The sequence below is a fragment of the Micrasema longulum genome, unplaced genomic scaffold (genome assembly GCF_059751315.1).
Source record: "Micrasema longulum isolate JH-2025_06_02 unplaced genomic scaffold, ASM5975131v1 h1tg001460l, whole genome shotgun sequence".
NCBI lineage: Eukaryota > Metazoa > Arthropoda > Insecta > Trichoptera > Brachycentridae > Micrasema > Micrasema longulum.
In genome coordinates, this window is record NW_028278646.1 from 32,983 (window position 1) to 60,017 (window position 27,035).

Genomic DNA, 27,035 nt, shown 5'->3' on the forward strand with positions numbered 1-27,035 from the left:
GTCACGTATGTAAATTCTCAAGTTGACATGTCATTTTGACTCTAGTTCGCTCAGTTTTCCCGGGTTTTGTTAGTTATAAATGTGGCGTTTCGCAACTCGTTGATATTATACGCGCTGAAAAGCCGAGAGTGATTAACGTCCTTCCGTTCCTAGCGCAAAGGTTTCTGTTCAGTGCCGTATTGCAGTCAGAAATGGTTATTACTAAGATATGCTGCCTGGGCGCCGGCTATGTCGGGGGCCCTACGTGCAGTGTAATCGCGATGAAGTGCCCGAATATTCAGGTTACGGTCGTTGATAAGAACCAGGCGAGGATTGACCAATGGAATTCCAACAAACTTCCTATTTACGAGGTATTTTTGATTCATGAATTATTTATAACAACAATGTTTAGAGTACGTCCAAATGTTTGTAGACAGGCTGGATTTCAATCTGTAGGGAGTTATTATAATCTAAATTTAATTTAATAGAGACGGAAAACACTTTTGAGAACGGAATACGGAAGTTCAGGCATTTATTTAACGTTGTGTACATAATGTAAATTGTACATAATGTAAATTGTACATAATGTAAATTTTACATAATGTAAATTGTACATAATTTAAATTGTACAAAATGTAAATTGTACATAATGTAAATTGAACAAAGTTATGTAGAAAGCAGACAGCCATAGAAAAGTGAAACTGAGATAATAGCACTTTTGTGAAAAGAGTGAATAATCAAATCTACACAACAGTTTGAATGGTTTTGACTTTAACAAATGATAAACACTAAAAACATAAGTTTTTTTACCTATTATAAACAAGAATCTAATAATGTAGTGGACCAGTGTTAATGATTTTTAAAGAACCGTAAGATTTTTCTAGTGGTGAGAGTGTTTTCTTCAAATTGAGAAATGCCATTTTTGTGATCGACACCAAGGTGATTAATACAGCTTTTTGTATGAAAGCGGTCTGGCTGTTTTTAGCAGATCATAGAATTGACCTTACTGCACCTGATAGCATCAATATACTCGTAGCATTTTTTCAAAATTGCGGACTGGCTGCTTTCTGCATAACTACGTTCAACTGACATTGGCAGGCGTATTGCCAAACGAAAATTTCTTTCAACCAACCAATAAAATAAAAGTTTTATGCTTATAATTCAAGTTATATTAGTAAAGTGGCCACTTAAACCAGCCAATGACAGGTCATAAGCCCTGTAAATGCCTAGACATCAATATTCCCTTATTTAAGGTATTCTCCATCCCTGTTGTAATTTGTTAATCTTAATGACTCCCGAGGGGGTGAAATCCAGTCTTTTGTCCCCAAACATTTGGAGAAACTCAAATATTGTAACAATTATTTTGATTTATTTTTCCATAAACATAGTTACTATGAAACATTATTATCGAAAGTCAAATATAATGGGAGCTATGCATAATCGCTTATTTGGACGATTCGCCACTGCCGTTTATATGTCGATCTCTTTTAACTTATCTCTAAGTGACTCTAGGATTCATGTTATATATTGCTCGAATATCTTGGTTTTTTCATTCGGTGTTTATTTTAATTAAATACCTTTTCCAATGCTTTTGAAATGGTCTGTTTTTACTATGTTTATCTATGATTGTATTGCCATTTGTAATTCAGTAAACATTATTAAAACTACGATTGTTTATTCAGCCTTAGTGAAGAATCGTACAATGAACATTTCAAGATAGTTTCACTTGTCAATAAATGGAATTAAACCTTGAATCAGTTCGGAAGTGATTACGGCGTGTCCAAAAAATGAAATGTTCAAAATATTGGTGATTACTTTGACTGAATTTTCTTCTCGTAATGAGATAGTTTAGTGATTTTTATTTATTTGTTAATAGATTGTTACACCGAGCTAAAAAAATCCTTATTTTATATCCGTATTATCATCGCTCTTATTTTTTTAAGTTTTGTAATTTTGAAATTACACTGCGCTACATCGGAAGTTCAAGTCGGTGAGTTTTCCTGACATTTAAAAGGAGACCCCGTATGAACATGGCTACCCAGAAATCGGAAATTTATCACAAAACGTAATGCTTGATCAATATAATAGATTAATAATTGATTGGCTATTGTCCACATGAAACTGTGACGTTTAAAAGTGGGTCATTTGTATTAAATCAATTTTTATTTGTCGGGTTGTGGTCCTGTGGCTTGTGTTGTAGATTCACAGATCAGAGGTCCAAGGTTCAAACCCCGCTCTACCTCGACTTGATTCCTATTTTCTAATACTGAATTATTAACAGTCAGCGCATTTGCGTTTATTTAATTATTCGATTTAGGAGATTATTAGAGGGGAGATCTTTATTTAAATTTTTAATATTTATTGGGATATTTATTTATTTATTTATTTATTTATACATCAACGGTTCAAAGAACCTTTTACAAAAAAATAATAATTTACAGAAATAATCACAGCAGTGCACAATGATCATGTAGTACATAGTAAGAAATAATAGATTAATTAAAACTAAACATATAATACAAAATGTTTAAAATATTGACTATATTTATATCGGGAGTGGGGGCTTATTTTGAATATGACAAAAAAATATTGCCCTATCAACTTTAAGTCGATTAGGATTAATAAAAATAATTTTAGGCACCGGTTTTAAAGACGCAAGAGGTCTCGGGTTCAATTCACGACATGGTTGATATTAAATATTGTTCAAAATGGTGTTTTTACACTAAAATATTTCATAGGCCCTAGACTGGTACCTGAAGCGTAAGACTGATCACCTTACCTCCATGTAAAAAAAATGATCAAGATACGCTACGATTGATGTACCAATGCAGTGCCCTATGCACCATTAGGTGCGGAAAGGGAATGATTATGATGATGAATGGTCCCAAAATCTTGTAAAATAATCTGAAGTTACCGATACCTACTTTACATCTCGTCAATTCTTTTCTATAAGATCAGTCTGGACAGAAGCGTGTTTATCTGCGTCCTTAGTATTAATTGTAATTTTAGTACAGCAACGTTTTGACCATGTCTAAATGTTTGCAGACAGGCTGGATTTCCTCCCTAGGGAGTTATTTGGATCTAAATTTGTTGCAACAGATAGGGAAAACGAATATGGAAGTCTAGGCATTTACAGGGCTTATGCTCTGTCATTGGCTGGTTTATGTGGCCACTTTATTTTTTGTGTAACATTCACTATTCTGCCTATGTTTAAACATCTACATTTCCTCAACTCTTCCATCTGTTAACTTCCATTTTCCAATTTTTAAACTTCTCTGTTGCAACAAATTTAGACATAGGAGGAAATACAGCCTGTCTGCAAACATTTAGACATACCCAAAACATTGCTGAATTTACTAACTGGTAAAAGAAGTAGTTTAAAAATTGTTTTCAGACGTTGCCTAGTAGGTGAATCAGTTCAGCCGGATGAATCTCACCCACATGATAAAGTTTTCGGCTTTTTTATTTATTTATACTTTTACAATTTTGTATAATTTTTTGTTCTATAATGTTCTCTCACTGGGGTGTCCTGTGCCGAGGGAAACATTTTACAATAAGTAAAATGAAACATGCCTTAAATTAGTTATTCAGCATAATAAGAAAATAAAAATGTAATTAATTCAATTAACCTAACTATCATCGTAAACATAATAAGCAAAATAAACTAAAATTATCGTAAAATACATAATAAATTCACATAAACTTGCCGACAAAATTTCATAATCAGGAAACAATTTTTTACCTATTTGGCTTGATCCACTCATCGATCAACAAAAGTCAACAGATGGAAGAAAAATGTGGATGTTTAAAAATAGGCAGAATGGTGAATGTTACACAAAGTGTAAAGTGGCCACTTAAACCAGCCAAAGATAGGTCGTAAGCCCTGTAAATGCCTAGATTTCTATATTCCCTTCTCAAAAATAAATTTTAGTGCATCTTTTTACTAACTCCTTTAATTTCATTGTTTAATTTTCAGCCCGGTCTGGATGAAGTGGTGCGCAAATGTCGGGGAAAAAACCTCTTCTTCTCAACAGAAATTGAGAAGAGCATTCAAGAGTCGGAACTTATCTTTATTTCTGTTAATACTCCTACAAAGAAGAATGGCAACGGAAAGGTTTGTCTTTGTCAATATCCCGTAAACATTTAAAAAGTTTTCCCCGGAATTAAAGGACGTGTGAGTCGTTAATCTAAAATGTATATTCCAAAACTTACTTCAACTTAAACTCACTCTGATGGGCTTTTCAGAAAAGCAAAAAAAATCATTATGAACCCAATTATTTAGCTAATGAACTCAAATTTTGCAAAACGGGTTATTATTTACAGATCATTTCATCTGTGTGACCACATTGGAGTAATTTGTACAAACAACATAAATATTCCAGATAATATACTACTTAAACCATTAAAAATGGGATAGAAATGAGTCTATGAATTGAAATTTTCGATTTACTTTGTTTTATTTTTTATCTTGTTTTGATACATTTATGAGCACACACTATTTATATGTGTGTTTATATGTTTTTCCTATATTCATAATATATTCAAGTATTTACTTATTTACTAGCTATTTGGCTATTCTGTAATTTTGATTGCATTATTTGACTCTATTTTATTACTTTAAAAAAAAATATTTCTTTAAACCATTTTCATCTGGTTTTGTTGAGTTTTTTCGTCTTGATAATATTTTTCAAAGCATCAAAAACAAAATAATATATGTTCATTATTTTCTTTGTATACAGTATTATGTCTGTACTCTTTTATTTGATTATTAATTAAAACTAATGTCTGAGCACCCGATGACAAACTATTATTAAATAAAATAAATAAAACAACTTTGTTTTTAACCACTAATTTTTATTTTTCACCGACCGGTTTTAAAGCAAACAAAAATTAGTGGTTAAAAACAAAGTTTTTTTATTTGTTTTATTATAATGAATAACCACAAAGTTAGTGCTTCAAATATAAACTTTATATTATTAAATAGTTTATCGGGACAAAATATGTTTTAATACTCTGTTTTGTTTATAATGTATTAATATTGTAATAATGTGTATATTTTATTGAATAAAAACTATGAAAAAAAAAAACCTACAGCAGATCCCCCATAGATCCATAGATCGTCCATGTGCTTTGTAGCTGCAAGACGATTGGCAATCTAGCTCCAATATGTAAATGTTATCAACTATCAAATACCAAAATTTTGTAAATGGGGTCTAGAATTCCTGTTTTTTTTTTATTGGTTTTTTATTTTGATTTTTAAAATATCACTAAAACTTTAAATTTCATTGTCAAATAAAAAAAAATTGTAAATGAGGGCTAGATTTCTTACTGTCCATGCGCTCTGTAGCTGCAAGACGTGCTGTAATCTAGCTCTTATATATCATAATTGGAGATGAGGAACTAGTATCCCAACTGTCAATGCGCTCGTAGCTGCAAGACGTGCTGGGATATTTATTGTACAGCGCCCTTAAAGTGATTTTCACAAAAATGACGCTAAATAATTTATCCAAAAATAGATACTTACACTAGATCTAACTTATGCTATTTGTACCACTCAATGAATGATAGAAATGGGTCTACTTATATTACTGAGACCATCTTGTTATATTTGTGGCACTGAACATATGACCCAAATGTGCATACTTATTTTATAAAAAGTAAAGTTTAATAGGCACAAAATATTTCATTTATGTTTTGAGTACTTGTATAAGTGTACTGTTAATATCATTAATTGATGCTGACATACGGAAGGAACATTTTCTTCTATAAATCATAAAATGAACAAAAATGCTGTTATACTGTTAACCGTTGACATACTGTGTGAAAAAACTCCCTCGAGTCACTGTGTGGTAACCCGAGGTTACCCTAGGTCAGGGGTCGGCAGAAGCGGCTCTTTGCATAGACGTTTGCGGCTCTTGAGACATAAACTCCAATTTCATCTCATCTCAAGCAGCTTATGAGTTTACGAGAAAGAACCACCAAACAAACTTATACTTAGACTAGTACGGCCTACTCTTTACCACTCATGACCGCACTCGCGTTGGTCAATATGAGTCTTATGCGAGTGGTAGCATTTGAAACCTATGGTCTAGTACCGGACTCGACTATTTATTTATTTATTATATTATTATATAAATCAAATGAAAAATAAATTAAGAAGCATACTAATGGATGAAACTTTACAATTGTGTATTTGATCCAAAATAAATAGGGGTTTGCCAGATTGTAAAGCTATCAAAAGCGATGCATAAAGGCCGTTCTAATTACATTTTTAAATAAAAAAATCTGCCCTTTTTGCCCTAAAAATCAATTAAAAAATCGTCACTCAGGTACTTTTGTTATAGTGTTTCCATGACAATTTAGCTCTTCTTGCTTGACAAACTGCCAACCTCTGTCCTAGGTTAATCATAGGTAACCTGAGGTTAGGAAAAGATTGCTTGATAATCACTGTCTCTTTTCATCTTATTAAAATTATATATGTCTCGCTTAGTGATGAATCTACGTCACATCTCTCTCTCAAATGAATGTTTTATATATTTGATTTAGGGTACTCAATATTTTGTCATCTTCGGAGATCCTGATGGACAAAATATTTCATTTAAAATGATCTAATATTATTCTCCTTCAGCCTTCTGTCCTCCACTGCTGGATATAGGCCTCTTCCATATCCTTCCATTTCTTTCGTTCGGTTGCTGCTTGCAGCCAATTTTTACCCCCCACAGCGGCTATGTTGTCGGACCACCTTTTTGAGGTCTTCTGACGCCTCTCTTATTCTCCCAAGGTCTCCATATTAACATTTTTGGGGTCCATCTTGTGGGGTCTTGTCTCGCAACATGTCCTGCCCATCGCCGCTCCAATCTTGCTAAGCCATCCACGATATCCGCTATTCTGGTTCTGTTCCTAATTTCCTCATTTCTCACTCTGTCTCTTAGGCTTATACCAAGCGTGGATCTTCCCATGGATCGCAGTATGCATTTGAGCTTTTCTAAGTTTCTTTTTGTGAGGCCCATGGTCTTTAATGCGTATGTAGTCACTGGCAGATGTTTTCCTTTTTAGACAAATCGGAATCTCTTTTTCTGATTTTCTAATAATGCGCAATTTGCAAAGTCGCGCTGGTTACATCACAGGAACGGGCGGGTTAAGTCAAAGATATAATATATAGTAAAACAGTTTAATCTATGATTTGCTCAAAAGTAGAAAAAAAAAATTGTTTTTGTTTGTGAAACGGGTTTTGTAAATTTACGACTGAAATATGTAATTGCTTCTATTAAAATATGTATTTTCGATAACAAATGTTCAAACGCCTTGTTATTTTCAATTGTTAAATTTTTGTGTTTCATTTAGATATTTTTAATGAAACTTTTCTGTTGTAAAAATGTTAAAATACTTTTCTGTTGTAATTACCTATTGTTGTCTGGTAATGGAACTTGTATAATTAATCTGCATATGAGTTTTGCCATTGAAACATAACATTAGCTCATATCTTTAAAGAAATGTTTTAATTATTCGTTTGTTTAAGTAGGTAAACCATTCATATTTTAACTTTTAAAATCACAAAAAGCTTAAACTTATATTCATCAATGTTTTGAATATGTCCAAATGTTTGCAGACAGACTGGATTTCCTCCCTAGGAAGTTAGTTAGATCTAAATAAACCAGCCAATGATGGGTCATAAGCCCTATAAATGCCTAGACTTCCATATTCCCTTATTTAAGGTATTCTCCATCCCTGTTGTAATTTGTTGAATTTATATCTTCATATAATCACTTTGTAAAGTGCCCTTGAGGTATTATTTTAAGAAAATGGCGCTGTATACGTTATACATAAAATAATTTAAGCTGACTGCGAGCCGGTTCAAAACTCCAGCTGGAGTACTTAAGCTGCGAGCTGACCTGCAGCTCCAAAAATAATCTCGAGTTACCCACGCTTAGTTAGGGCTGTGAATTACAGCGAACAGAAGTGAGAGCGTGCCGTTTTAGTTGCCTACAATAATCAGATATTTTGTCGTATTTTTTAAGACTAAATATTTAAATGTGTCATGTCCAAATGAAAAGGGCCGCCTGTGTATCTCAATAAATTGTGACTTGAAGTCGAGAAGTCTTACGCTGTTATTATTTTGTTTACTGTTTCACCAGGGGCGAGCGGCAGATTTGACCTATGTGGAAAAGGCGGCCAGAATGATCGCCGACATTGCAACTTCAAACAAAATAGTTGTAGAAAAAAGTACAGTTCCCGTAATGGCCGCCGACAGCATTATGAAAATATTAAACGCCAATGTCAAACCAGGTCAGTGTGCCGTCTCCGAGTGTCTTATCCTTAATTTATGCGTACAATTGTTGTGTAAATATTTTAAATGTGTCGAGTGTTTGTTTGAAACTAAATATTTGCATGTTTTTATCATTTTTCCCGTTTGTAAATAAAAGAGTGCTTTCCATCAGCAGGTGCTTAGCCTATGAATACATTCAAATACAGAATTATATTATTTATTAGATTTTTATAATTTTCACGATTCTTCTTGGAATTCCATTGTATTTAGGTAATATATAATAATTTGGCTTCCAAAAAGAATTTCAAGGCTTTTAAATAGTTTGCCCTCCGTAAACAAACCAATCAGGAGAACTGACAGATAAGAACCTCTGACGTCTCACGCGGAGCATTTCAGAAATATGAAACTTTAAAAAGATCGCAGTGCTGATAATACGATATATAAAAAAAAAATGCTTAATAATTGGCTTAGTTTAATAGTCTATTGACAAATAAAAAAAATACTTAGCTTTCATATTCTTTTTTGGTTTAAACTCACTACTTTTGCAGGTGGAAGGACCTCCTTAAAAGAGTCCGACTTAAGAGGCCGTTTGCCTCTCATTCCTGTAGACTGCAAAATAGGACTTCTTAAATTGCAACCATTCTCCTCTAAAATCTTTTCTATTCTATACCCGTCCGGAGGATCAGGAGGTGTCTTCCCTTTCTTCATATTTCTAAAATGAATTTGTCTGCTGATAAAATTAAAGAAAAATAAGATCAAAATTGTCGGCCTCGTGGTGTAATGGTCAACGCGTTAGCCTGCCATGCAAGAGGTCTCGGGTTCGATTCCCGACATGGTTGATGCGAAATATTTATATAAATGGGTATTTTCACACAATATTTCAGCATAAGCATAAGACTGATCATCTTACCTTCATGTAACAAAAATGATCAAGGTACGCTGCGATTGCAGTACCAATGCAGTGCCCTATGCACCATTAGGTGCGGAAAGGGAACGATAATGGTCAAAATATTTTAATTTTGATTATTGTTGAGAATCAAAACTACGAAAATTAAAAACTGTATTTTTTTCAATTTAAGATAAAAATTAGTGAATATAATGAACTAGGTAAATGTAAAAAAGAATGAAGAATAATCAAAAACGCAAATTTTACAAAAAACTTCTCAAAAACATATGCAAAAATACATAAAACTCTAAGCACTTTTAACAGGCATTGTATCACTTTGACACCTGTCAGATAACCCCAACTATTATTATGATTAGGTAGTTATTAGCCGATAATCTTTCTCTAATCTATATAATAATCTCTCTTTCTTTCAATATAGTTCAATATATCTCTCTTTTTTCTTTCAATATATCTGTCTTTCTTTCAAGATAATCTCTCTTTCTTTCAATTTTTTGTCTCTTTCATGCAATATTTTATTATATAAATAGCAACGCGCGTAATTATAAGTTAGTTAAATTCCTGACGATGAGGTAGTAACCTCGAAACCGGTCGAAGTGTAATTAAAAAAATTAAATGGTTTATACAAATTTATAAACAAATAAGTGATAATCTTTCTGCCTATTCTTATCTTGTATGATAAAATTAAGATTAAATAAAAACTGAGTTGTTTGTTTTATTTTATTTTATTGTAAAGCCTACAGACAATTAATAAATCATTAGATACATATTAAAAATATATTTCACAAAGTTCGATTAGAGGCTTCCTCATAATTGGTTCCATGAATTGTCACATACATATAAAATAAGTAATGGTACACAACTTGTATTATTCTGAATACGTAAATATAACTTATTTCATTATAAATATAAAAATATATGTTAGAATTTTTACTTAAAGTTGATAAGGCAATAATTAAAAAAAATCATATTCTTAAGTAAATTAAATTTATTGTATTATTATTTACATTTAATTTAATCATCATCTATAATAAATTTAAATTAAAATTAATACGAATTAAATCGTAATGAAAAATTCATTTATTTCTATCGCATTTTTTAAAAAATTAATTTTAAATGAGATTTAATTTAATCATCATTTATAATAAATTAAAATTTTAAATAATACGAATTAAAACTTAATGAAAAATTCATTTATTTCTATCGCATTTTTTGAAAAATAAATTTTAAATCAGATTTAAAAGTAATTTAATTTAATTTAGTTTCATTATAAATATAAAAATAAATATACACGTGAATACAGAACACTGATGTTGGTCGTATAGACTTTCTAGTTATAACTATTAATCTTTCTCTTACTGTCCGAAAAACATCCGCACGTTACGGTGCTGTATAGCCATTACACATGAAAAAAATGAGAAATTTTAAATCGGAAAAACGTAAGATTCATTGACAATTGCTTAAAATATTAATGCATAACTGAAGTCAAAAGTTTTAATCTAATTGTTAAAAACATGAAGAAATCATTAGCTCATGCTCTCTGCGCGTGCGACAGAACCACCTCTCACGAAAGTCGGGCAGCTACTGGCGAGCATCTGAGAGAAGTACTAGAAACTTTGCTGTTCGCGCTGTGACGCGTGAAATTGTCTCTCTCGCTCCTGAATATACCTGTATTATGGAGAGTTAGACGTGAAGAGTGTGTGAGACAATTGTATATATGTATTAGGATTACTCTTTTACTACGTACACAACATGCGACACATTGGTAAACTTTCTAGTGTATCGGTGATATTGTACTTATCTCTGATTTTTGGTAAAATGCGTTTTATGTTCCCAGCTAGCATTAAATATTTAATTAAAAACATATTTTAATCGATATGTAAATGTAATATAAAAATCTCAGCCCATAATTTATTATAATTATGGAGATATTAAAATTATTAGATGCAATGTGTACTGGCTACATATCACCGGCAAGGGAGAGTTAATGATAACATGTTCCAAAAACACTATTGTAATTTCTCTTCAATCTTTTCCTTTTAGGAGTGAGCTACCAGATACTCTCCAACCCCGAGTTTTTGGCCGAAGGGACGGCCATCAGAGATCTCCTACACGCCGATAGAATTCTGATCGGAGGAGAGGAGAGCCCCGAAGGCCAACAGGCGATACGCGAGTTGAGTTGGGTCTACGAGCACTGGATACCGAAATCTCACATTCTCACCACCAACACCTGGAGCTCCGAGCTGTCGAAGCTAGCGGCTAATGCCTTCCTGGCGCAACGGGTGTCGAGTATCAACTCTCTGACCCCGGTCTGCGAGGCGACGGGGGCCGACATATCCGAAGTCGCTAAGGCCGTCGGCATGGAGACTCGGATCGGCGCGAAATTCTTGGAGGCATCTATCGGTATGTTTGGCTTATTTATTTTTCAGTTCACAAACGGTAAAAGATATCACAATATATACAATTAATGAAATAAATAATAATAACACTCCTTCAATTCTTCTTCTCCAAAATGTTTTCCATCTCTGTTGTAATTTGTTAATCTTAAAGACTCCCTGGGGGTGAAATCCAGTCTCCAAGCATATCCATGTCTACAAACACTTGGGCAAACTCAAAATATTGCAGTAATTAATCTAAATATAATCTAATATTACATTTATCTGATTCTACATTTGAATTTATTGAAATAATATGGTCGCAATGCAGTAAACAGATGCAAGAATCAATACAAAGAACAATGAATAAAGCACTTAAAGTAGCATTTAATTTGAACAAATATACTAGAACCACAGATTTATATAGAATAACAAAAATGCTCAATCTAGAGGAATTGATCTACACAGAAAAAAAAAATATTTAAGATGAAAAAGAAAAAAATAAAGACAAATATTAAAATTAATTTTAACTACAACATACATAAAATAAATATAAGAGCATCAAATAATTTAGCTTGCGAACAACCTAGGACCAACAGAAAAAGAAACAGTTTTTTGTATACAGCAATCAATTTTTACAATTCACTTTCTAATGATCTAAAAAATATACAAAACATGTACGTACTTAAAAAACACCTAAATAAAACAGTTCTTACAGCCCGTGTGGCGAGTGATATGTGATGTTATTTTATTGAATTTTTATTTAAACTATTGTGTTATTATATACAATATCCTCTCATACCAGCACTTTTGCTGATTGGGAATATTTCGTACAAATAAAATTTGTAATAAAATGTAATATGTAAAGTTTAAAAACCTTGTATTTTGTCATAAATAAATAAAAAATAAATTTGAATTAATGAATCGAATTCAGTGATTGCACAAAGAAAGATAATTATTGCCGGGAACACGGTGAACGGTGCACTGAAATCTACTTTGGCAAACAAATGTTTATCGCAGGAGGCTAAACTAGCAGTTCACAATGGAGTTTTAGTGCCAACTCTAATGTACAAAAAAATGATGATGAAATTAGGTTAAATGCTGTCGAAATGCGATCCCTCAGACGAATGTGTGGTAAAACGATGTATGATAGGTGCACAAATGTCGAGATCCGTGAACTGTGTAAGGCTGAGATCCTGCCTGCACGCGTGCGTGATGTGGCCGCGTAATGTTGCCAGACTGTGAACAATATATTATCATAAAATAAATATAGGGTAATTTTGTGTTATGTTATGTATTATTCTGTGGGGGTCAGTGCTATGCAAGCTCCTGACGTCACTGCGACCTGTGAAGATCTATTGTGACGGGTCCCCGTGAACAGTTCTCGTCCTCCGAGCCCGGGTCTATAAAGAGCCTGGCTGTTTTGTGGAAGGCGAGAGTTTACATTTTGCTAAATCTCCCCCTCCGAGCCCAGATCCATAAAGTATCGGGCTATTAGGTAGGGGGCGAGCTCTTTAACATCCTCAGGTTTAACCGGTGGTCCACCGAGGATGAGACACACTTACATAGAATGTACATAGGTGTTTCCTCATCTGCACTGCAGAACCTACATCTAGAAGTTTGGGAAAGGTTCATTCTAGCGCGGTGTTTGTTCAATCTGCAGTGCCCTGGGCGGGCTCTAGGGATAACCTTCATTTGATTTCGGCTGAGCTTTATTAGGTCGAAGGCATATGTTATGTAATGTATTAGGCGAACGTAAGAAATATCATTAAGCAAATTAATACCGTTTAATATTATACTAAGACTTATTAATAAAAAGCCGGGTAAAAAATTCGACTACCCTGGCAATACTAACGAAAGGTCCACCTAATTTTATTTAACAATCCGACAGACAGTAAAATAATCGAATTCTTAAATAACATTATTTGTGAATTTTCTACTTACACATGAAATGTGACCCCACCCTGTTCCTTTTTAATCCCGGCAGTATTTTAACACTTACGAACGACACAATGTGGCATAATTGAATTTAAATCAGCAGTTGCATACTAAGCGACGTCTATGATTGCGTTCGTAAGTATCTAATTAAATGTTTTTCTGAAATTTGGCACTGTGTTCCTAAAGACCCATTAAACTTTGTATTCTCCGCGAGTCCTATCATTTAAGCAATCTTATCGTCCCTTTTGTCGACAACTTGGAGATTAATCATCGCTTTTATCAGTATATCTCGAGTGTTTCTATCCATAATTTCCGGTTAAACTATCAGACCATTTTTCTAATACCGGTATTTTTTCAATATTACAATTTAAAATATAAGAAACCTCATATTTCAATATTTTCTCCATATTTTAACAAAATATTTCACAAATACTTAAAAATTGTAATATTTTTTGCTTCACTATATTCAGTTTTCACGATAAAATCATTGTAACAGATGGGAATCCCGGAAATAAAAGTGTTTCAAAGTAAATCCACAATCATTATTTAAATTCGCCATTTATTTTTAAGGTCTTCAACTTCCATTTAAGCTGAAGTAGGTGCGTGTATTTTAAACCCGACAGAAACATATTTGACAAATTACAACAGGAATGGAGAATACCTTAAATAAGGGAATATGGAAGTCTAGGCATTTACAGGGCTTATGACCTGTCATTGGCTGGTTTAAGTGGCCACTTTACACACTGTGCAACCATTTTGCCCATGTTTGAACATCAATATTTCTTCAATTTTTTCATTTGTTGATTTTAGTGAAGTTAAAGAGCTGAAACCTTTATTGTTGCGAAGAGATTCATCTGACTGAATTATTTCACATACTAAGCAACGCCTGAAAACAATTTTTCAATTTTTAAACTTCTTCTTGGACCAGTTGGTTTCATTACAATATTTGAGTTTGTCCAAATGTTCATAGACAAAAGACTGGATTTCACCCCCTCGGGAGTCATTAAGATTAACAAATTACAACAGGGAACATATTTGTCTACGAACATTTGGACAAACTCAAATATTGAAGGTAACATATTTAACCTAAACAACAAATACATTTCTTAATACACACGATGCTATGTTTTTTAACAAACTCAACAAAATTTATTGCAACAGAGGGAAAATATTTTTGAGAAGGGAATATGGAAGTCTAAGTGGCCGCTTAAACCAGTCAATGACAGGTCATAAGCCTTGTAAATGCCTCAACTTCCATATTCTCAACTTTTCCTTTTTTCTAACCTAACCTAACCATCGTAGAAAATTTATCCGACGTTGCATAAAAAAATTATAATACTGTTACCTTTGTAATTTTTGTTTATTCAAAAATACTAAAAAAAAATGTGATGACACCCTATTATTTATTTATTTATTTATTCATGCAGATAAATATATATTACAACAAAAAAAAAACGTATCCCTAACTCAATGATGCCAAGAGCCTGAGTTGGGATACAACATAATGGAAAATCGAAGCATGTACATTATTAAATAATAGCAAAAATTAAAATAAAAAACTATCACATAAGCATATATTTCAATGAACATCTGGACAACACGCTTAATAGTACATAAATCTATGCAATCTCTCTCTCTTCCTTTAGACAAAATCCAAACTTTTACACTTTTTCTGAAAATGGCTTTCGTTTTGGAGAACTTTATATGTTCATCTAGGATATTGTACACTCTTAGGGTCACAAAAGAGAAATTTCTCTAAGCAAAAGTCGTATGTGTTTTTGATGTTAAATAATTCAAATTACTGGAAAACCTCTTAATTATAGTTTGTATGTAGAAAAGTATTCAACAACAGATAAACCGGATAATTTGAACACAGCTATCATTAGTTTGCGTAGGTGCAAAGCTATTTTTTTCCTAAATCAGGCAGTCATTTGTTTTTTTGGCAATTGTTATTGCAGAGATATTTTCATGAATTCGATGAAGGTTTAGTTGAAAATTCACATTATCTTTAAATACAAGTTCCCTCGCAGTTTTAATGCAGTGCAGACATGAAAAATATTTCTGTTATTTTTTTTTTTTAAATACACCTTTTGGTATCACTAAACTTCCTCATTTGTGTTGTAATATATTTTCTTTTCAATGTACTAGGTTTATATTCCAAAGTCCAAAGACGAGCTGCAGAGTTGTCGCCAAATCTGAAACTGCTTCCATATGTGGAGAGACTGGAAACTCTCGGTTTTACAACGCGGCTCCCATGTTCAAGCTTAAACAAGATCTCAAAGCGTTTTTGCAGTAATGGACCTTCAGATATTCATATCAGCAGTTAGGAGTAGCCCTTCGGTATGAACAGTATCAGCCCGCGCTTCCTCGTGTCTTGTATATTCTGACCTTCCTATGTATATTCATATTTCTCCATATAACATCCCTCAGACACCCCGACACAGTTGATGCTTTGTTGGCCTGTTCTCGGACTTCAGTGCACGAATCATTATGTCTCGAGATTTCTACTCCCAGGTATCTGAAACTCATGGCCTGTTCCACTGGCTTGTCAACAGTCAGCTCACATCTTATAGGTCTGGATATGTATAGATATATATCTGTTCTATTATTTCTTTTCCTTTTAAGGTTTCGGTGGTAGCTGTTTCCAGAAGGACATCTTGAGTTTAGTATACATATGCGAATGCCTTAACTTGCCAGAGGTTGCCGCATATTGGCAACAGGTCATTGACTTGAATGAATACCAGAAATCAAGATTTACGAAAAAAGTAAGTGCTTAAAATACTTGCAACATTTCTATGATAAAAACTACAAAGACTAATTTCACAAATAATAATTTCTATATAAACATAGTTTAGAAATAACAAAATATGTAGTTGCAGCTGGACTAAAATATATGTGAGTCATAGAGTTACAAAATTCGCTCTGGAGGCACACAATAAATGTACGAGTCAGGGTGGGTTTTGCAACTCATCCGAATTTGATATTTGAACACAATGTAGCGGGATCTGTGACTCACAGTTGCTTTATTTTGTAGATTGTTTCACTATAAAATGTTATCATTATCCCCTTTTTTCAAAATTCGATAAATTTGTTGGTTTTATTTTCTTCTTCTCTTAGTGCCCTGACAGGTATACCCGACGTTGGCAATTACTCTGGCAAAAGTCTCTCTGTCCTGTGCGCCCGGAAAATCTGCTCCACAGTCCTGAAGCCAGTCCAGTCTCATATATTTCGCAGCTGGGACATCTGTCTTTTTCCAGCCCCTCTGTGACCCTCAATCTTGCCTTTATGAAGCAAGTGGTACTTTTCTCCACGCATCATATGTTTTACTTCATGTATGCAAATTATCCCTTGTTTTTGTACAAGAAATGGTCTGGTCAGTGCTATATAAGCACCTGACATCACTACAACCTGTGAAGATCTATTGTGACGGGTCTCCGTAAATTAGTTCTCGCCTTCCAAATCTGTGTCTTTTAAGAGCCTGGCTACTGTGTGGAGGGCGAGTGTTCTCGTTTTGCTAAATGTCCCCCTCCAAGCCCAGATCCATAAAGTATCGAGCCGCTCTCTAACATCCTCAGGTTTAACCAGTGGACCCCGAGAATGCGGCTTCTTTTATGATTTAAAGCGTCACATTCATGTATAATGTGTACAGGTGTTTCCTCATCTGCTTCATCGTCAAATTTTCAAGTTTTATTTCATGTATGCAAATTTGATGATATTACCTATTTCGGCATTTTTGTGCATTGGTTTTCAGTCATTATAATTCTAGTATCTACATTGTTACATTTGCAAATAGCTGTTATTCATATACAATTAATTATATAAATAAAATAGCAGAGATCCCAGACCGCTATCCTGCGGTACACCGAAGGTATTAAATGATTTTATTTGCAAAGATAACCTTTTTTCTTAGGTGATTGAGACACTTTTCAACACAGTTTCGGAGAAAACTGTGGCAATATTTGGGTTCGCCTTTAAGAAGGACACGGGTGATACTCGCGAATCACCGGCGATTTGCGTAGCCACAACTCTCTTAGATGAAGGTGCCAAACTACAAATTTACGACCCTAAGGTTTGTGTATTTCATCATTTGTAGATTTTGATGTTTATAAAATATTATGTCTCGCTTTACAGAAATGAGAGTATCAAAATAAAAATGCTATCAATATTTAACCCCGACAACAACCACGTACTAATCACATAGCCACAAGGTCCTCCACATAAAGGCAACTCACACAAATACAAACTTATACCAATTTCTTTCCGGTTTGAAATTAAATTGTTTAGAGTGGCAAAAGTTCTATGTTGGTAAAAATTCTCGTAAATTTACAATTAGAATCAAAGAACATCTAAGATGTCTCAATAATAATAACTTTTCAGAATTTGCAAATCATCTTATATCTGAAAACCACAATTTTAATCTACAAAGATTAGAAATAAGTATGGCTTTTAACAAAAAACTCACCATAATACATAATCAATTAAATTTAACTTCGAGTCTTCTTTTAAAAATATTCCCATTATGATTCATACTATCCTCTTTCTCTCTCCTTCTTTCGTTCTTCTGTTTCTTTCTTACAAAATTTTATAATATAAATACTAACGCGAGCAGTTCTAAGTTAGTTCAAGTCCTGATGATAAGGAAGTAACCCCGAAACCGGTCAACATATAATTCACAAGTTAAAGTGGTTTATACAATATTATTTATGTTCAAAGCATTAACTTTGTGGTCAAACATTTTAATTAATGTTAATCACTAGTGGTTTATACAAATTTATTTTTAAAAAAGGTGTAAAATGTCATAAAATATTGAAGTCAATATTAGTGTCAAAGGCGAAATGAAAAGCTGGAAAATCTATCCCAAAGAATTCCAAGTTGAGTGATGAATTGACTTATCTACATATTCTGGACATCAGGGCATAAAAAGAAATGTTTCTCTTAGGAGTTATGGTCAGGAACATAAAAAGAAATTGATTGCAACAGAGACGGGACATCACTCATAGCATTAAATATTTTGAAAATGCATATATGGTCATTTCTCCAATGAAGACAGATGTATTTAAATGGTTAAGAGATTTTCCACTGCATTTTTTCATGTGTTACAATGGACCGAATCTTGTACATGTTTCCAGGTGGAGACAGATCAAATAAAGTACGAACTGAGGGAATGCTCCAATAAGGATTACTCCGTCCACACCACTGCTTTATCAGCCGCCACCGACGCGCATGCCATCATAGTCTGCACGGAATGGGATGAATTTAAGGTATGATTATTTATTTTTCCTACAGGCCGAGAGACCCAATCACAGTGATGAATTATAGGACAATGCATCCAGACTCGAGAAAAATCACATTTAATTATTAAAAACATCTCAATGAGAATGCAGTCCGAAACAGAATGACGGTCTGTGCCAAATAACCTCCCGACATCACTGCGACCTGTGTAGATCGGTAGTGATGTATCCCTGTATTATTAATTGATTAATTTATTATCTCTCTCCAAGCTTAGGTCTTTAAAGAGCCTGGGGGGCGAGTGCTCTCATATATATTCTTGAATCTCTTTCTCTAAGCCCAGGTCCTTATATATGTATCAGGCTATTAGGTAGCGAGGGCGAATCGTTCATATCAGTGATCATACGCAGCTTACCAATATATTTATTTATTTTTTACTTTTACATTGTTTGTATTCTTTTATACAGAATAATGTTCCCTCACTGGGGTGTCCCGTGCCGAGGGAAACATTTTACAAAATGTGAAACATGCCTTAAATTAGCTATTTAACAAAGTTAACATAATAATAGCAATAAAAAAACGTAATTAACCTAATTATCATTAACATAATAAACAATATAAACTAAAATAATCACAAAAAACATAAACAATTTATATAGACCAATAGAACAAATTTCATAAACAGTACACACATTTTACCTATTTGGCTTGATCCACTCATCGATCCGTGCGCAACCCACCTCCACTATCCATTTCTTGATAGCAATTTTATATTGTGAGAACTTACTAATTGTCTTTATGGATAATGGAAGTAGATTGTTTACTTTAACCGAGTAGTGGGCCAATCCTCTTTGACCGAAGTTTGTATTTATTTTTTTGCAGCATCAGGGTGGAGTATTTAACCATTGATAATAATGTTTTATAGCAGTTTTAATTAAAGAAAAAAAATGTTTTTATTAAATAATGTCTACGTTTATATCTTCTTCAAAAAATACAAATAAACATCTATAAGCGCACCCAGCTGCCATTCCCAGTTGGGGAAAGAACCTGGCCAATTACTTCAGCTTATTTTTTCATACAAATGTATGCTGTTTTTACATCTCAAAACCCAGTTGGTGTTTTATCCTCCTTAATGAAGAGAAGCTTCGAATAATAATTACAGGTATTAATTGAAGCTTCTCTATTTGGAGAATAGTATTTCAAACATTATTTCCTAAGGACCATTTTAACCTTTCCGAGCCCGAATGTGAAAAAAATCTTCGAGTTCCTGGGGGTTGGTTACCGGGAATACCCCAGCTAAAATGCTTAAATAGGAAAAATAATGTTATTATGATTGTCATGGTAGTGTTTATAAAACTGTTTCATAATATTTTAAGTTTTCTGCGAAATTTATTAGTTTTTTCACAAAACACTGTTGCGGGTGGATACTACTTCGAGATTTGCACTGGTTAAAAAGCCCAGAGAGAACAAAATACAAGCTGTGCTGGACAGTATTCAAATCCCTTCATGAAATGGCTCCAAAATACCTATCGGACCTTTGTATTAGGGAAAATACATGTCAAAGAAAATCTACTCTTAGGTCAGCATTTGATTCAGGAAGAGGAAAACTTGTTGAAATCCGGCGCTCCCCAAACACTAGATTTGGAGATCGTGCTTTTGCCGCCGCCGGCCCCTCTGCCTGGAACCAATTGCCTTCAAACTTACGAATCATTGACAGTCCCAGTCAGTTCAGATCCCAACTAAAATCCCACTTCTTTAAACTATCATACCCTCAATTTCAAATCTGGAAAAATAATGTATCACTTAAGTTTAGTTAGAATGTAAGTTTAGATATACAATTGTAAAGCGCCCTTGAGGTGATTTTTTACAAAAATGGCGCTATATAAATCAGCCAAATATTATTATTATTATTATTATTGCTCTGCTCTCGCTGTGACACGCTGAACAGCACTGATCTAATATTGGGGAGTTGGGAGGGGGAATGCATGTAAAATATAAAGCACAAAATCCGGATTTTTGTGGTTATTGCTGGAAAAAAGCGACCAAATAGCAAAAAGCACACGTGCAAATTGATCAACGTATCAAAGAATATTAAACTATAGAGCAAAGCAATGTCAAAGTCAAATGTGAATTATTATCGAAAGAATTCGGCAGAAAAATATTTTAATAATTTTGACACATTCAACATTATGCTGTAGGATTATGCAAAAAATGAATTTATCATTAATAAAAAAAAATATGCTATTTGTAGATAGATAGTAGATAGTAGTATCACGTATGACAGGTGTCGTGGCACAGTTGGTTTGATGGCCAGCTGTGAAACTGGCGTTGCGGGTTTGATTCCCGCAACTTTGCAGGAAAAAAAATCAAAGGAAGATTTTTTCTCCATCGGTCTGAGCGGTGGTATGATAATGATTTCTATAAACATATCAATGAACAACTCTGTTTTCCTACCCAGACTCTAGATTTCCAGCAGTTCTACGACGTCATGCTGAAGCCGGCGCACATATTCGACGGCCGGAAGATTCTCAACCACGAGAAACTGACCAAGATAGGCTTCCAAGTGCAGACTATAGGCAGGAAGTTCCACCAGGGCTGCCCCATCGAGTCCTGGAGGACGCAGAGCCTCGCCTGACACCCTCACTGTCTGTAAGTCTCTTCTCCTTAAACTAATCTTCACATGTCACATACCTATAAATTTAATATTAAACATTTTGAAAATAGTTACATATTTTATTTTATTAACATAAACGGCAAATCCTTTTACAATCATTTATAATACTAAGATATTAGGCTTAATAAATATATTTATTTATTTTAAAACATAAATTTCCTTATACCCAAGATTTATAAAAAAAAAATTAACCTAAAAATTAAAAAAGATTTATATTTTTAAAAACAACCTTAAAATTATACAGCATATTCAGTAGAAAGTTTAAATAATAAAACATTCTACAGTAAAACAACAAAAAAATCATGAGTACTGTTTCACACAGCTAGGCAAAGTGAACAAAAAACTGTATATATATATATTATGAAATGCATGAATAAATAAATATAATTACCATTCACCATCTTTGAAAAAGTTCAAAAGGTTTGTTCAGGAACAATAATACCCTACACTAAATATATCAGATACGTGAGAATAACTATTGCAGAGTTCATGAAGTCTATTTAATACGGCATTACAAGTATGCAATGTCCGTGAATTGTTGCTACAAAACGGTGGAATTAACTTATTTAACAACTTGCCTCACGAATTAAAATTATCAAATTCAAGTTAAAAATATTTTGCATCAATCACCTCGATTAATTGAACATAGTTATGCAGAAAGCAGCCAATCCACAAGTTAGAAAAATTGAGATATTAGTATTATCAGGTGCAGTAAGGTTAATTCTATGTTCTGCTAAACTGCCAGACCGCTTTCATACAAAAAACTGTAATAATCACCTTCTGAAAATAGTGTTGATCATAAAAACGGTATTTTGCTACTTGAAAAAAACACCGACAGCACTAGAAAAATCTGATGATTCTTAAAAAATTATTTAAACTTGTCATTTGACCTTCTTCACTTTAGAGTTTTCCTCAGTTTTACACTTTTTTGTTGCTTCCTTGAAAAACGTAAAATAGTCTAAATTACCCTTTCAGACCAAATATAAAAGAAAGTCAATCTCGTAATCCGTTCATTATTTTTTTAAATATATTGAAAAAAACTTTTCTACAATTCACTACTGAAGTAAAAAAAAGTAATCAGCGATGTTTTGAGCATGCCCATATGTTTGTGGACAGGCTGGGTTTCCTCCCTTGGGAGTTATTTAGATTTAAATTAGCTTAATTCAGCTCTTTTACTTCACAAAAGTCAACAGATGTAAGAGTTCGGGAAATGTGGATGTTTTAACATAGGCAGAATGGTGAATGTTACGCAGTGTGTTAAGTGACTACTTAAACCAGCCAATGACAGGTCATAAGCCCTGTAAATGCCTTGGCTTTCACACTAAACTTTCTTTTACAATTCATATTGAACATGTTATCAATAAATTCTTAAAACTCCTCGGATTTATTAACAGAAGCACAACTGACTTCAAAAATATCAATACCCTTAAAATCTCTTCTGTTCCCTAGTTCGCCCGCACCTAGAGTATTCCTCTGTTATCTAGTCTCCATATTGTGATGTTCACATCAAACATATTGAATCAGTTCAACATCGATTTTGAAGAAAGATAGGCTGGAGGTTGGGCTTATCCAGGGACCAATATACGTATAATTAGTTAGAAACTAGACCGTCTAAATATATCCGACTTTCTAGTCCTATTGAAAATTCTCAACTCACTCTTTGATGCGCCTGAACCACTGAGCTCAATAAAATTAAATATCCCAACTAGAAACCTCAGACAAAAGTTACTCTTTCATACCGATAACCATAGAACTAACTATGGTTTTCATTCCCCTATGCCCAGAATTCTTAGGTCTGCCAACAAACATACCAGTCTTAATTTCTTTCATAACAATTTATCTTCTTTCAAACGATCACTGAATCAAATTAAATTATAAACACCTCTCTCCCGCTTCCACTCCCACCGAGTCTACTATATACCATTGTGTCTTTCTACTTTCTTTCATAATAATTTTCTATGTAGACACATGTCCTTAAAAATGCCTATTGGGCGTATATATAAATAAATTACCTTCTCAATAATGGTTTTCCTCAGTTGCAATTAAAAAAAATGAAAAAAGTTTTTAGATTTACATTTTTGCAACAGAAAGGGAAAACATTTTTGAGAAACAGATACACAGATTATTTATTTATTTATTTAAACGGCTTACACCTTTGAAAAAGTATAAAATAATATTGAAAAACAATTAGAATGAAACAAAACACCTGTACACAAGTATACCGGGAATGAATATGCATCATATTTTGATATATTTAGTTTATCTCTGCCTTACTTAAAAAATAAAGTGACCAACATATTTTTATCAAAAAGAGCAAATCATCTTTAGAAGATTGGGTTGGAATAGTTATAATTTGATTGATTAATGTATTTTGTTATTGTATAATTTCTTTAAAATATATATGTATTTCAAGTAATTCATAATGTGTACAGTACGAATATATTAATATTTCATACTCGATTTTTTTAAATTTTTATTTTTAAGCACTCTTTATACCACATATATGTAAATGGCAGAAATGCCGTATATAAATAAATAAATAAATAAAATATAAAATATAGATACATAAAATAAAATCAGCAGAAAATAAAGGAAAATTAAATAAGAAATTATAACATAGGTACGCAGCAAATTAACAATAAATAAAGACTTTAAATATAAAAAGTACTGAAGTAACATTATGCAAGCTATTTAAAAATGCAGCATCAGTAATTTGTTTGTATAATTCTCTTGTTTGTAGCAATTTGGAATTCAGATATATTGTTTGGTCAGCTCGTTATATGATTCATAAAAATATGATTGCAACTGTACAGAAAAAAATACTTTGTTATTTGTCAGTTAATGGTAATATGGGCAGAATACTTCAATGTTATGAAGAGCGCTCGGAGTATTTTAAAATTAAAAAATAGAAACTAGAATACGAATTGCAGATTCGATGTACTTGCATAATATAAATCACAGTCATTTTGATTCAGTGTTTTGTGTTGAAAATGTCATTATACGTTCCCCGTAGGTGTCTGAGATCACCTGATACCTTTTACCTTCCAATTTTTACAAACAATATGGCACATTGTCACCCTCTTTCAAGAATGTGAAGACTATAACAAAATATAATAAAGAAAACATCACTGTGTTTCTGAAATCAAATGTCTAAGCTTTATTTTTGTGTATCTAAATTAATTTTAGTTTCTTTTATTATTTCTTTTACTTCTTATTTTCTCTTTTCTTTCTTTAAAAACAATTAGTCTTATCTTTAACTCAATCTGTATTATTACTCAAATTGATTTAATTAAGCTACACACTTATTATATATAATTTACTAAAGATGGTGGAGTTCTATAATTGAGGATATATATGAAGAATGATACCAATGCTTACTTATTTTACAAATTGTATGTATTTTATGCATCTTTGTTGAACTTCCAAATAAAATAATAATAAAAAATTTGAAAATTAGGCACATTGGTTTTTGATAATTCGTGTTTGGCTCGCATGCGCACGAGCGACGTCTGCGGTTGCGTGGCCCCCAATAATAATTGACCTACTCATATGGCCCGCCACCAAAACTTATTGCTGGTCTAATGTATCGTCCTTAAAAATGCCTACTGGGCATAATTTCTCTAATTTTCTTGATTTCTCATTCACAATAGTAGCCGCTCGATTGTGGAATAATCTACCCACTAATGTTTGAGACGCCCCGCCCCTTCTTTATTTACATTTAAGTCAAGATTGAAATGTCACTATCTAAATATTTAAATTGTTTCCTTATCCTTCTTCTTTCCTTCCCATCCCCTCTCCTCTCTTCATAGTATAGTGCTAATTTTTTAAAAATATTTATTTATTTTTGTTAATCTTTGCTTTTAATTTTTGTATAAACTTATGTATGGAAGTGAAACATGGAACTGGCAGAGGAAGGATGAAAGCCGAGCGAACGCGGTTGAAATGCGATCTCTTAGACGAATGTGTGGGAAATCAATGTATGACAGGGTTACGAATGATGAAATCAGGCGAGAGTGTAAATCTGAGACAAGTATAATTGATAAGATTAAGAAAGGGTCTCTGAGATGGTTTGGTCACGTAGAACGAATGGACGACGAGAGAATGGTAAAACAAGTATATATGGCAAAAATGAACGGCAACGTTAGACGAGGACGACCAAGGAAGACGTGGCATGATCAGATAAACCAAAATCTTAAGTCTGGTCATGTCAAAAGCAGACAGAACCGAAGGGCATGTATGACAAGATGTATGAATGTGGAAGAGGCTAGGATTGTATGCCAGGATAGACGTGTGTGGCGGTCCATTCTCTCTGCCTACCCCTACGGTGAAATGGCGTAATGGTAGTAGTAGTAGTAGTAGTAGTATAAAATTGTAAGATTCAATATGTCCATGTATTTATAATTTTCTCAAACTGAACGGTTTGAGTAGGTAGGAAGAAATTGCCTTAAGGTAATATGCCCGCCCTTATATGTATATATATTGTATAGAACGAATGGATAGCGAGAGAACGGCTAAGAATATTTACAATGCGAATGTTGATGGATGCAGAAATAGAGGAAGACCGCGAAAGACATGGCACGACCAAATCCAACAAATACTTAAAGATGGACATGTCAAAAGTCGGAATAATCGGCGCGCGTGCATGAGAAGATGTATGAATGTAGAGGAAGCGAGATCTGTATGCAAAGATAGAGTGTTGTGGTGTTCTATCCTCTCTGCCTCACGGCGAAACGGCGTGATGGTTTGTTTGTTTGTTTATATAAAGTGTCAAGTAAATATATAAATAAAATTTCTTCTGTTTTAAAAAATGTATTTCTCATAGTGTGTATTTTTCTTTAGTTACAGAACCAAGTATCTAGAAAGAGGCGCAATACTCCGTCGAGCGGACATCCAGTCTGCTATTCGATGACCCATATGAACACTCTGCGTGTTATAGTATTCAATTGTATTCTTAATTTATGTATTCACGGGTCTCGATCCGATTTAACATTATTCTTTAGTCATAATGTATTAAAGTTACGTGTAAATTTAGTTTTAAGAATTGTATAAATCACATTCAGATAATGTGCGCTCCATACAGAGGTGTAAAGCACCAGCAGTGTCTACCTTTTGTAGTCAATGAAACTAATATTAATGCAGTCAAACTTGGTTATTACGAGGAAGATGGGACCGACTGAATTTGCTCATCATAAGCATTACTCGTCGTACCGGAGAAAGTATTTTTCAAAAATACCACCGCTATCGCATACTGTCACTAAGTACCTAAACAAATACATATACCGTACATTCACGGAGACTGGACCGCTGTGCACGTGCAAACCACGAGCCCACTGCGCGATATCGCATGATTGGCCCATTTCACACCACGGCAAAAATCTACACGGCATGATAATGCTCCCACGAAAATGGGGGATGTTGGGGGAAAACGGGGGTTATATTCGCATCCAGGAAGTCCTTTTCAGGAATGGTGTCAGGGCTCGAAAAAAACATTTTTTTTAAGACCAGTTTTATTAATAAAAACTCAAAGGTGTTTTATTATTTATCAATATCATTTGACAATTTAAACCTTTAATAAAAAAATCTGTTTCACATTAAAAACTTCAAAAGATGCTTATGTTAAAAAAATATATGATGTTTAGTTTGGTCATCAAAATGGGCTTTTTTTACTAT

General features: G+C 33.3%; 1 protein-coding gene across 1 annotated transcript; it reads left to right on the forward strand.

The window, feature by feature from the left end:
* Positions 1-27,018, forward strand: sgl (UDP-glucose 6-dehydrogenase sgl). The gene is made up of 9 exons (XM_088235843.1): positions 1-350; positions 3,956-4,093; positions 8,115-8,265; positions 11,193-11,552; positions 16,088-16,227; positions 17,373-17,531; positions 18,592-18,723; positions 21,150-21,340; positions 26,205-27,018. Exons 1-8 carry the CDS (start codon positions 192-194, stop codon positions 21,324-21,326), a joined length of 1,416 nt encoding a protein of 471 aa, XP_088091969.1. The 5' UTR covers positions 1-191; the 3' UTR covers positions 21,327-21,340; positions 26,205-27,018.
* The last annotated feature ends 17 nt before the right edge of the window (positions 27,019-27,035 follow it).

What these genes read in the sequence shown, in the direction of transcription:
- sgl (XM_088235843.1), top strand. Translation starts at nt 192, where the DNA reads ATGGTTATTACTAAGATATGCTGCCTGGGCGCCGGCTATGTCGGGGGC. An exon ending in ACAAACTTCCTATTTACGAG is followed by an intron (nt 351 to 3,955) that starts GTATTTTTGATT and finishes TTTAATTTTCAG; the next exon opens with CCCGGTCTGGATGAAGTGGT. An exon ending in TACAAATTTACGACCCTAAG is followed by an intron (nt 17,532 to 18,591) that starts GTTTGTGTATTT and finishes ACATGTTTCCAG; the next exon opens with GTGGAGACAGATCAAATAAA.